This window comes from Lytechinus pictus, chromosome 3 (assembly GCF_037042905.1).
Source record: "Lytechinus pictus isolate F3 Inbred chromosome 3, Lp3.0, whole genome shotgun sequence".
NCBI lineage: Eukaryota > Metazoa > Echinodermata > Echinoidea > Temnopleuroida > Toxopneustidae > Lytechinus > Lytechinus pictus.
The window spans coordinates 23772046-23785779 of NC_087247.1; the positions used below are offsets into that span (position 1 = coordinate 23772046).

Sequence of the window (13734 nt, forward strand, 5' to 3'; positions counted from 1 at the left end):
CATAAAGTATAAATGTTTAGCTATATAGCTGATGCTTTGATCCCGCAACCAAATAATGTTATCATAAACTAGTAGATGTTATTATCAGTCATGTCAGTGGCGTAACAAGTGAAAATAATTGAGGGTACTACGATATGGCGTATCAGGCAAAATTTATAAAATATATAGTTGCAAGCAAGCGACATAAGCATAATTTTGACTTTTGGTTACAAAAATCCAATTGAACAATTTCGCAAGATTCTCTTACCTTTTCCTTTTTTTTCTTGTTCGTGAATTGGGGACCCACCCCCCCCCCCCCCCATACAGCACCACTCTTTGTTGTCACTGTCTAAAATTTGATTTAAACTTTGAGAATTTGAATTTCTTATCTAAGTAATCCAAAGGGATAAGACAAAAATATTTGCAGATTACTTATTTCAAAGTATTTTTATACCTATAACTCCCCAACTCTGCTCTAGCTGCACTGCACGTTGCCTAACGGCCTTCCACCAAAGGGCCAGGCCGACTCGCCCCGTGAGCAAGTGACCGCGTTCGCGTAAGTTCACCCGAAGCCATGAGTAAATTCTGACCATAAACATCACCTAACTAATCACTCTCTGACAATATTTCAAAGTATCTTTTATTACAGTCGATCCTTTGGGCCATTAAACGATAATATTTCCAATGTTATCGTGACAAACAATTTTAATGAGATAGTGGCATTGTAGAAAAAACAAATTTATAAGCACGAAATGGCACCAGATAAATCATCAAACATACAGCGCAGCGTTCGGGACTGGTGAGTGGTACGGCTCTCTTGGAGTTTTCGCCCCGACGAATTCGGCGAAAACGCTACCATTGCGCCGTGCGAATGTTCAATCTGCGGCTCTCAATCAGAGACTTGAATGTCTCTTTTTGCATTATCGAAAATGTATCATAGACTTTGTTTGATTTGTTTACAAGTAAGTTGCATATCCGTCGTGATAATTAGGAAAATCCATGATGTCTTCTTCTAATTCTGTAAAAATTACCTCTTCAAAGTGCCTGTGTCAGAAAATTGCCGGAAATCGTAAAAACTTGCCTAAAATGTCTCTTTTTGAAAGTTCATCCATGGTCTGGAAAAAAATGTTATAATTTATGTAGACGTATACCGTAAACAAATACATCCTCGATCACTGAAATGAAGTGTTTGCTAAGCTTTTATATCTCAGACCGCGTTACCATGGCAACTTGGGAAAACCTTTATTTTTTACTAATAAAATTCTGGTTTTAAGGGTCATTTTAGAGACATAAAACTAACCATATTTTGAAGTATTGGGTTTAAATTTCACATAAAACTGAATTATCTATGTTTATACTTTCGTATATGAATATTCATATTTCTTGTAGAATCCTAGTTTTTGATTGGTCAATGTTTCAGTCATGGATAATAACTGAGCGTTAAAAAATCTGAAAATGCGCATTTTATCGGCAACCAACAAGCAAGATGGCGGAACACATTAAGTTGGCGCTATGCACGTACGTATATGCATGCCCACTGCGATGCCCAAATGCCTCACATGCGCGCGTTCAAAAATCATGCGCATAAGGCTAGAAAATTCTCTTGCGCGCAATTTTGGCGCGAAAAAAAATCATGACCACTTGTGTTGCCTGGTTACAACAATCTTGTGCATAAAAATGGTTGACGAATTTAGCCAATCTTCCTCACATCTGAATTGAAAAATTGTCATTGAAGAATGAAAAGTTGACGCTAAAAAAAATGTCATCCCCTCACGTTGAGGGCATCCAGCCCAGATTGGTGGAATTAGGGAGCTCAGTGGATGAGAATGATGAAGGAGCAGGGTCGTCAGCTTCTCAACAAGCTATCACCAAGATTCGAATCTTTGGCCCAGCAGCAACGCCGGTTAGCAAACGGGTCTCTCGGGTGAGAATCATTGGATAGAGATCTGGAACATTTTTATCTGCATATCTACAACATCTGTAAAGACAGTAACGTTAGAGTATCATGTCTTGTCTTTATTATAAATAGACTCTAAATAGAATAGTGATAAGAAATCAAAAAGAAGGGAGAGAACGGGGGGGGGGGGGGGCAGCGAGAGAGAGAGAGAGACGTGAGTGGAGAGATCGACTTGCATCTAGATCTTTAGTATAATGATACAACCATAATTATGATACAATAACAATATAACCTTGTATTTTTTGTAACCATAATAATCTCTAGATCTGCATTGTTTAATTTGATCGAGATAGATCTAGATCTATTCTTTAAAAATGACGAGTCAAAATTGTGAAATGATTTAATTCTAAGAATATTCCTGTAGATTCTAGATCTAACAGTCCTCAAGACATCGTTTCTCTAAAAAAATAGATCTATAGTATAAAATGAATGGAAACGCGGACATGTGGCACATTGTTTTGTTTTTGTTTTGCTTTTTTTCAATACGAATAGGATGTAGAAATTTGTAAGAAAGTCATATATTTTGCTCAAATTTGATTTACTCTTGAGAATTATAGAGAAAAATATAGTGAAACTTATTTCAAAGAACTTGAAATTCAATCAATATTTAAAAAAAAAAGATGCTTTGGAGGTCAAGCCTTTCACGCAAAATTTGTACCGTAGTTTGAATGAAACTTAACTGGAAATCATCTCCGGAGTAGGATTTGAATTCGTGCTTCTAATCATGTTCTAGTTTGGTTTCACACGTGCTAAAAATTTGTCATTAGCCTTATTTTTCACTGGAATCATCATTCAAATTACGATTTTATTTTTACCGTGTGAAAGGGCGGCTAGTTAAAACCTTGCACTATAATCTATATTTGATGGATAGATCTGGGGAGCGTTTCATTAAAGGAATTGTCAGACGTTTCATCCGACTAGTTCTATTTTATCTGACAGTTACTATGGTGACAGTGCTATTCAGTCAATCATAATCAAGGAAAGTTGTCAGACCTGACAACATGTAGCACGAAAATGTTGATGTAACGCTCCCCAGGGCTACAGTGATGTGAGTGACCAAAAATAAAAAGAGCTGAAAAAATTGTAGTTCGCAAAAGCTCTTACAATATGAAAAGCAACTATAATTTCAAGGGATTAAATTCAACTTTAAGAAATGAAATCAGATTTAAAAGTGAGATGTCACATCCTGGTCAGGTGCAGATCCAGGGTTTTTCAAAGGGGGGGGGGAGGGGGCACATTTCCTCTAGGAAAATTTGACAAGCAACAAAAAATATACAATTCCCATTACAAATATTTGGTGTGATTTTCAAAAGGGGGAGGCATACTTGTGTATGAACGACATACTTACATTAAAAATATTATGATAATATTAATAATAATGTTTTATTTACCCAGGGTAGCCACTTCAATTAAGACTGCTCTTCCAGCGGGCCCTGCATAACATAATATGTTATTATTACCCTTCTCCAATCTCAATAATGAGCGCCAAGCAAGGCAGAAGGTCCCATTTTTATAAGTCTTTGGTATGACTCGGCCGGGGATCGAACCCACGACCTCCCGTTCATGAGGCGGACGCTCTACCACTGAGCCACCATGCCCGGTTGACTATGACTATGACTCTCAAAGGGGGATGTCCCCTGGATCTGCCACTGCCTGTGACATAACCCAAAGGTTATATTTCTTGTTCAGTGACCTGAGCTTTTATTAATTAGAATTATTGATGGACAATTATTATCGACCTATATATAGGCCCACAAAGTACCGTGGCCTCCCATTAAAATAAGCCATAAATAATATGCCCATCCCTGAAAAGCTGCATACTCCACGATGATTTGATTAGGTATGTTGATGAATTAGATGCAGGTAATTATTGCCAGCATTTCTCTGCGGGGTCTCTTACTTTTTATACTCAGAGAATAATTTATGCAAATTTACACTCCCTCTAGCGGATTCGAGAGGATGCTAGGATGAATTATGCTTTTATACACATCGAATTCCGGCATATAGGCTGTTAAGTTTCCGTCTGCCAGGGAGCGAAGCGATCTAGCGGGGTAGGGGTGGGGAGGGATGCTTCCCTTCAGGACTTTGTGTAAAAATGGAGTATGTGAAGTTGCGTTTATAGAACATTTAAACATAACACAGTTAACAGGTTCAATATTACTGGGAAGGACTATAATCGTTAGTTATGAAAACTCCCCCCCCCCCCCCCGCTTCTGGCGCCCTTGCTGGCCTACAAAAGATTCGAAAGGCTCCTAAGAAATAGATATACTGTATATAATCTCGCGATTTTGAGTCGAGGGAGAGTATAGATCAATAACTTTTTGTTTTGTCACTTGTCTTCGTTCATCAGGGTCTGACGAGAGGCATTCGTCGTCCAAATGACAACGTTGATCATGACCACAACACTGTCAGAGATATGACTGTGGCCATTGCACCTAATACGAAGACCATTCATACCCCGACACCCGAGACAGATGATGACGAGGTCGATGATGACGACATCGATGATCTTGATAGCGGGACCGCGTTCTCTCCTTTACATTGCGAAACGCCGATCCCCCCTTTGCCTCGTGCTCGGATCCCTTCCCGGGTATGTTTCGAGGATGTTCTTTAGCCCAGTATTAACATAACATTCTTGAAATTACAGTTAGAAAATATCTGAACCAAACACCGCGCCGAATAATTGACAATTCTGTATGTATGATATCATTTTTATGCCCAGTTTTATGGTTTAATAGTGCTTTCTATTTTTTTTCATGACTTCGCATAATTATGAATTCTGCAAGTTGTCAAAATTATTGGGAAGGGGGTGAACCGATATGTTAGCCTTCCCAATATATATTTTTTTCATTGTAATTATCTTCCACTGCGGCTGCCCCCCCCCCCCCACGGTTAAGACATAAATCGATTCAATATGAATGATTGACTTTAATAGTACTGATCGAAGACCCAAAACTTTGCTGAAAAAGCTCCAATTTATTAGAATCAGAAAGGATACCTGGGCTCCGTAGCACAAAGATTAGCGATCAATCGCTAAATGAACTGACCAATCACTATCAATGATACACGCGCATTAGGTTTAAAATACTGACCAGGGACCAATCAGTGCGGTTCTTTCGTATTTGCAATTCATCGCAAACATTTGTGTTACGGAGCCCAGAGTGTGTTTATAACTATAAAGACATAAATTACGTTACTTGCAATTTTCTCGTAAATCTAGCAAAACGGGTTCGAACAACTTCGATTACAGACATTAATACTTAATATGCCTTTTTGGTCTTAACGAGAGAACCCAAAATACATTGGTCCGAGACTGATGACAAGGACATGATTCATGCCTTATTAGCAGCCAAGTGAAATAAACACCCGATCCATTCCATTATTCAGAAAGAAAAAAACAACTAAGTATACGAATAATCAATGAAAGGCTTATAATCCTGTCCATAAAGCTTGGAGCAGTTTCGGCACAACCTTATGAGCCTCTTGGAGAACCTCGAACTTCCCAAGGTATGATGTTGATAGGAAGACCAGCCAGTACTGCGAGCTATATCCGGATGGGACTTTCTTCGGACGACCGGAGCCGAAGAACAGAGGTTTGTTACCCAGATCCGTATGTTCAAGCTTGATCATGATATAAACTACTAAACGATTCCCCAGTTTGATTATGGTTTAGAATGATAACTGATATACAAATAGCTCGAATAAAGAAGCGAGGTAAAAACAAAAATACTGGCACAAACAATCCCGCTACAAGAATATTTTTTGTGGAAACTTAATTGTGAAAATATATCAAAGCCTGAAAACTCTTCATCGACTTTGGGTGGTAGTGACGTTTTATCAATCCTGGTTTCATGAAGCAAATCATCATTGTCTTTGACAAATAACTGTCTTCATTTGATCAACGGTTGAGGATAAAATTTTCTGTGAAATCCCTTGCAAAAAGCCTATGAGAACCACAGACCTGAAAATGAACAGAATATACAGATCAGTGGCTTACACAGATAGAGGGCACCAAACTGATCTATGAATACAGGAACACTACTATATATGAATTGGAATGATTCATGATGGAATATCATTTTTCAATGTCAACGATATTTGATTTCATTTCTTGGAAAAAAAATGCCTGTTTTGATACGAAAAATTAAAAGAACTATATATTTGATTAGTGTTTATGTTTATGTTCATGTAGGCCTATCCCATTAAGTTTCACTATAAGTATCCTTGTATGCAAACTATCTTATGGCATGTGACATATTGTGACAATATAGGGCATGTTGAACTTCAAGAGGGAGAAATTATTCAAACTTTTTTCTTATTTCACTGGATTAAAATTTTACCATGCCATTAGATAATAGACCCCCCTTCGTTGTTTGAATAATCATTTAAACAAATAATAAACATGCAGATGCAAGTCAAACACTTTTTTTTTAATCATAGATGCTATTTGGGAGATATACAAAAGCATGGACACATGCTTTTCCATGATAAAACATTCATTAATTAATTCCATTTAATATAATAATAATAATAGGCATTTATATAGTGCCATCTATCTAGAAATATTCTATTCCGAGGCGCGTTGTTATTATTATTTTTACCCCGGCTTTAGCTCGAGCTGCCTTTCAGCACTCATGCATTCAAGGAAATAATCCTGCCGGGTACCCATTCACCTCACCTGGGTTGAGTGCAGCACAATGTGGATAAATTTCTTGCTGAAGGAAATTACGCAATGGCTGGGATTCGAACCCACAACCTGTTTCAAATTCAGAAGACTTATCCACTGGGCCACAACGCTCTACATTATAATCCACATAATGCTTTAGCAGTCATGATATTAAATGGAATTAATTTGTCTGCCCTTTTCAAGTATTAATCTTTATCTTTTTTTTTTAATAGAGTGGCTTTCTGGACACACCATCAGTTTCTATTCTATCAGAAGGCCCTGGTCGGATCACGTCCATTGAGGAGGATCTGAAGCCCCTTTTGCTTTGCCAATCGATGGGAATCAAAATAGTAAGTACTTATGGAGAACGTTATGTAGTTTATGACAATGGACAGCCAATTCGGAGGAAGGATAATAGCAACAGGTGCAAACTCTTCAAGAATTTGAAACTCCCAAGATTTAAGTATCTATAGGGGGGAAGGGTGACACTTTGAGATCGGCAAAACAAAAAGAGGAAAATAAAGAGGTGAGGGAATATGTTCCTAGGAATTTCTCTCAGAATCACATAAATTTACATCCCTATAATAGCTCTCAAACTTCCTTTTCATAAAGGCATAATCAGGACAGAGTTTGCAGGATTTTTATTTGTTGAACATCCGCTATTCTAAGGGAAATGTAACTCCTCAGAGGGTGGCAATTTGATGGCTGGGGGCGCAGTAAGCACAAAAGAGAAAAGGAAAAAGCGGTACAAGAAAGAAACATCATTATCTTCACTTTGCATCCCCAGTCCCATTTGAAGTTGAATGCATCAAACTGGTCTCTAGAGAGTTCAAAGGGCCTTTTTTTTTTTTGGGGGGGGGGGGGGGTAAGGCCCAGTCGCTTTGCTTGCTCACATGATTCCTCTAAGAATCACATTAGTTTCACACAATTGGTATAGCTCTGAAAGCATCTTTTCGTAGGCAGGATTACATGAGTCTTATGTTTGCAGTATTTAGTTAAAACATTAATTTGAAAGAAATGTAACCTATGAATTAGGCAATTTGATTTCTAACACAAAACTCAAGAATGAAAAAAGGGGGAAGGGAAACAAAAATCAGAATTTTTACAATAACAAATTCACCAGAGGTAAAGATTTGAGGGTTTGAAACTTCACAATTTTCTGGTGCTCAATTGCTTTCCTTAGATTTTACAGCACTTGTCAAGGTTAAACATTTCCTTATGGTGCTAAAACGAATTTGGCCTTGAGTATTTTGTGAAGTACATTGTTAATTAACAGAAATAAAACAGATTTCTTTAACATTTCCTATTTAAACTTTGGTGCATACAAGTATGATTAAAAGTAAATCAAAAATATGAACCAAATAAACTGATCATGTAATTAATTTATTTGCCCATGATAAAATGATTCCTCTCTTTTATTCTTACTTTTTTTCTCTTATTGTCCAGGAAGTGAAACCGGCCGACTTTGTTCCTGGTACAACAGCTCAGATAGTCTTCCACTGTGAACGATGCCTCAAACACTGGAAGCTAGCTGGTCAACCAAAAGCACCATCAGAATGCAAGGAAGCCCATCGACCTACTAAGGGACCCAAGTACAACATAAGCATGCAGAGTCATAGGATTATGAAAGTATGAACATAAATGATGCAGTGTTACACGTAACCCCCCTCACACACACACACACACACACACACACCACAAGTTTAACAAAATAAAGCAAAACCTAGATAAAGGTAAAAGGAGATAAATCTTCCACATTTTCTTTTCCCCCAGGTATTCACTCCCAATTATTGTCTATTATACCAATCACAACTGGGTTGCTACCGAACTGATAAGGCATTCAACTGATGAAGCATTACCCCCTTTCAGTGCATCCCTGTTGAGAGCAGGTCGTGGAGAAAACTGAGAATCTTTCTCTTTCAAACATTGACTGTCCCGAGCACTCACACACATAGGTTTAACCTCAATGTTACAGGACAACATAAGGGACCTATTTGATATACTTGCACATGACACCAATCAAACACATCTGCTAAGGATGTCCCTTTTTATTAGGGTTCTGGATAAAGATTGTGGAAACCTTTAACTCACATCAAAGTACCACTAATCTTTTCTCTGATAATGACATCCATCTCCACCCCATATCTGTCATTGTACATCTTGCAGGAGTTGGAGAAACTTCCAGAACATGGCAAGCAACGTCTCATCAAGGTGCTCTCCCGCACCGGCTCACCTGGCGCAGATGAAGAACTCCTCGAGCTTGTCAATTCTGTCAGCAGTGGTTTCCTTCATGAACACTCAACGTCTCCCCATGCCTCCAGACGATCACGATCTCCAGAGAAGAAAAGCGCAATCAAGATATCTAAGGACAGACACTCAGCAAGTTTTGAAGAGAAACTCCATCGAAAAAGTGCAGGGCAGCCTAAAACTAAAAGAGAACCAAGTATCCACACTGCAAAATCCAAAACTGGTGAGTGAAAACTTATACCCATAATGTGCTGTTTACAAAATGAAGGGAAAATAACCATGTCCAGTTTTGTATTTGATTAAAGTAAAGTTGCATTACAATTACAAATCATAAAGTGGGTTGATGGTTTATTATATATTGATACATTGTTCTTGCATCCATTCTCAATGCATATTTGCTAGTCATATCGATGTGGAGTAAACTCTGTATATATTTTATCTTTTTTTTTCTGGGCCAGGCGAATTTGGGACAGAACGTTTTGTTTTAACCCTCTCAAATTAATAATGGCGTTGCAGTGTCCATAATTATATCATCATTTTAAATGTTATGTTTTGACAATAGGTAGTCAGAAAACTACAGAAGAAGCAGTGAGTGCGAGGTTGAAATCTTCTGACCCTGATGTTCATCCTGATACATCACATCATGGAAGTAGGGAAAGCACTGGAATGACCTCAACCACCGAGGAGCCCTTGATCAAAGACAATGTCAAGCAAGACATCGATGGAACTATTGACAGAGGGGAGAACATTGTGAGAGAAACATCCAAAGAATATACGCAGGTTGAGCAAAGCTCCCATTGTAGCTCCAGCAAAATCCAAGAAATGCCTATCAGTCAACTTCCTGAAAATACCGGTAAGTATTCTTTTCCCTTCAACATACCAATGAGAAATACTTAGTATAGTACCTTTAATAGCATACATCTGAAGCGTGTTCAGAAATAATACCCAAGCTGTATTCATATCCCCACAAAAAAAAGCTTCTTCTTTATATTTGGTGAGCAATAATCCTCTTTATTCTGAATTGGTGATATCTTTTCATTGTAGGTCTGACTGAAAAGGTTTCAAGTAAGCCGCAGGCACGTAAGATGATTCCCCGCGGTGAAATTTCTGCGACAGGACAGTCGATTGTCGAGTTTGAAGACATTGATGGCACTACATATCATGGATTCATGACACCTGCTGGAAACTTTATTCCCATAGCCCGGGTCGATCATACTGGAAACAGATTGCCCATAGCCATGAAACCAGATGGAGGTATCTGCATTGCCAAAAGCTATGGCTCCCAGGAATTAGCAGCACCTCCTGATGATCATGCTGAAGAATATCAAGCAACATCTGACATTGATAGAGTTATCATTGAGTTCAAAGATAAGAATGGTGCCATTGTACGTGGTTACAAGAATCAGAGCGGCCAATTTGTGCCTGTTTCGCACATCAATAACGATGGGGTGGAGCGTACAGTTATGATGAAGACAGATGGAAAGTTCTATATAGGGAGTCTCAATGACGACTGTGATGGCGAGGAGGTGGACTTGTCAAATTTGAAATTTGAGTTGTTCAATGAAACATGTGTAAGTCATCCTGCTGTATTGTCCCATAGTCAAAACATTACCGAAGTGGTAAGCCATGACGGGTTCACTTATCAAGGCTTCGAGTCGCCAAAATTTGGATTCATACCAACCGCTCGGATAGATGCAGATGGTGCCAGGAGACCTGTAATCATGAACGCCGAGGGAGAATACACTGTTGTGAATGGAGACGGAAGGATGATAGGTGTGAAGGTACAATGTCAGTCAGATGACCTTGATGAAAATGTAAAATGTACCGGATGCAGGTTCCCGAGTCAAAGTCAATCTCAAACAAGAATGTTGTTCAATGGTTTATCAAGCACACTCTCTGATTCTAGTGATACCAGTCTTCTCCATTCTGCCGGTCAGGTCGATAGCCCCATCGATAACATCATGCAAATAGACCATTGGGAAAAAACAGATGCAAACGCTCCTCCTCCATCAAGGAAATCATCCCGAAAATTAATTCACATGACCTACAAAAGGGAACATGATGGATCAATATACCATGGTTGCTGTCAGTCTGGTCAATTCATACCTGTATTCCGACTTGATGAACAGGGGTATCGATATCCTGTAATAAAAGATTCTGATGGCAAGTTGTATACTGTCGATAAAGATGGTCAGAATTTATATACAGATCTAGACGAAAAAGGTAACTCAACCAAGGGAACACCTGAAGTTGTCACACGTAAACTGAATGGTAACACTTTCGAGGGTCGTTGCACTATTGATGGTAGATTCATACCAATGTACTGTATTGATGATCATGGAAACAAAAAAGCAGTAACATCAGGCAGAAATGGTTATTACATCTTTTCCGGAAGCAATGGTCACATCAATTTTGTTAAGTTTCCTGCGGCAGATAACGAGGTTAACTTGATATCTGGCTTCAATCCTGCTGAGAGTGCTGTAACTGCAGTCCGTACAGGTGATGACGGCTTTAAGTATGAAGGTTACACAGCAAATGATGGGGAATTCATACCAACCGTCCGCACTGACAAAACTGGATACCGCCAAATGGTGTTAATAAATTCAGAGGACCAAGGATATGTGATTGGCTACAATGGAGAAAAGGAGCTTGTACCTTTCGTCATTCCACCAAGAGCGACCAAAGCTATGATGAAGCAGAAATTACTTCACACTCCTTCTAGAAAGTCAACACAATCAAAATGTTTTCAAGGCTCTGATGATAATGATGATGGTGATCTTATAAGCAGTGCGATGATGCGGTCATCTCCCATTAGAATGCAGTCGCAGGGGAATCATTTTTTAAAGGAGGGTGGCGATGTAGATTCACTAGGCAACACTCAGAATCTTTCTGGTGGGGACCTTGATGAACAAAGAACTGTGAAAGAAGATGGTTCTGATCATGATCTCAAGGAAAACTGGGAGCAGCACACCAGAGCAGAATCACCCTTGATAGAAACAAATGCCTCATCAAGTACTTCTCTTACAAACCCTCATAAAGATGGAACAGTAATTTTCAGAGAGAGCAGAGGCAAGGAGTCTTCTAAGGATATGCGTAAGTCGCCCAGCAAAATGAGTCACTCCGGCAATTCTTCAAAACTTGACAAATCAGCTAAATCTGCCAAGAGTCATGAAAACCAGCTGCGTAGGAGTCCAGGTGCAGGGAACAACAAAGATGTTAGATATCTTGGCATAGATGACTCAAACTCCACATCCGAGAATACTGATGGACAAGTTGCAGTGGACATAGTAAACAATAAAAACCGCAATATAAAAGAGAAGCCCATTGTGAAAAATACAGCTGTGCGAAATGTCACAGGCCGCCCTGACATGAGAGCTGGTCAGTTCAAGAAACATGTATTTGCAACACCACATGAAAATCTGACTAAAACCACAGGGCTGGGTAGAGAGACAAATTTGTTGAACTCGCAAGACACAGGTAGCACCAACATTGGAGACATAGAACCTTTCAATAGGGAAACAAAGCTACCCAGCTTGCAAAAGAAGACTGGTCTTCCACCTATAAACCAGAAAGACAGGGAAGTAAAATCTATAGCTCAAGGGCAATCATCAAGACAACGATCAGAAAGCTTGTCCATCAGCCTTCCTGACCAAGGTACTTCAGACCAAGGTAATACACTTCCTCTGATAGAAAGCACTCTCAATGCGCTTTGTCCAATAGAAGGGACACCTGATGCACTTCCTCCAATTGAAGGAAAACAAAGTGAAAGCCGATCAAGAAAAAGTGCTAGAAATACTATCGCTGATGAGAAGGAACAATACAGACAAGCGTCATTTGCAGATATTGGTCAAGAGGTTGAGTTAGAGCAGGAAAATGGTGTCAATGATAAAGGCCAATCTTCTGGAGATATCCTGAGTAAATATTCTGAATTTCAACTGACTGCAGATTCTACATTACCCCCTCCACTTTTGTCGCAGTCTCCACCACCATTAGATAAAGAGCCAGCATACCAGATTGCATATTCTACTTCACCCAACCTTCTAGGGAACAAATCATCACCGATACCAATATCAGAATCATCAGTGGGGCAAACCTTTTCCAGTGAGCAAGAAAAGTCACCTGAACCCATCACTTTGAATAAGGAGTCCAAGAAAGTTAAGTTATCTACTTTGCCAATGAGCTGTGATGAAGACATTGTTCCAGTTTCAAAGGTTCCATCCCAGAACTTGATGAAAGCATCGTTGCGACCAACAAGGAGCATATACCGTTCTGGAACAACTTTGGCATCTCGTTCGTCAAATCGTATGCATGGTGTCACAGATAGCATGCCCAATTCAGTCAGTAAGATATGGCAGCAACACAAAAGACAGGTGGACTTCCTTCGTCAGACATTCTACCTGCCCCTGACTCCTGCATTTACTTTCTCAATGTTCGAGTTACCAAAGGAGTACCAAAAGCACAATTCCGCCATGAGGCAAAAGGCAAAGCAGATACGCACAATGAAGAAACCAACCAGTCTAGGTAAACCCCCACAGATCATGCTGAGACCACCTCTGCCACTGAAGAAGGCTCCTCTACCCTTGAAATCTATACCATATCGCATCAAGGCTAAAATAGCTAAGGCATGAATAAATGACGTGTTGAATGGTATAGTCTGGGGGGCGACTAAAGCACATCGATAGCATAAGTCGAGTTGCAACGGATCATATCAAGCATAAATCACAGCATATCATTCATTGTAGAATTCTGATTTATAATGGGGTTTTACACCAGTTGAATGTAGCTGTAAAAAATGCACTATACTTGTTCATTGTGTACATGCTAATGGTATGCTCACCTTTGAACTTCAATGATTATTTGACTACTTGTTTGGAAAACATTGCCT

The 13734-nt window shown here is 39.3% G+C and overlaps 1 protein-coding gene across 1 annotated transcript; it reads left to right on the top strand.

The window, feature by feature from the left end:
• The first annotated feature begins 6836 nt into the window (after nt 1-6836).
• On the top strand, nt 6837-13477 carry LOC135153416 (uncharacterized). The gene has a single exon (XM_064095932.1). The coding sequence runs from the start codon at nt 9935-9937 to the stop codon at nt 13475-13477; it is 3543 nt and encodes a 1180-aa protein (XP_063952002.1). The 5' UTR covers nt 6837-9934.
• The last annotated feature ends 257 nt before the right edge of the window (nt 13478-13734 follow it).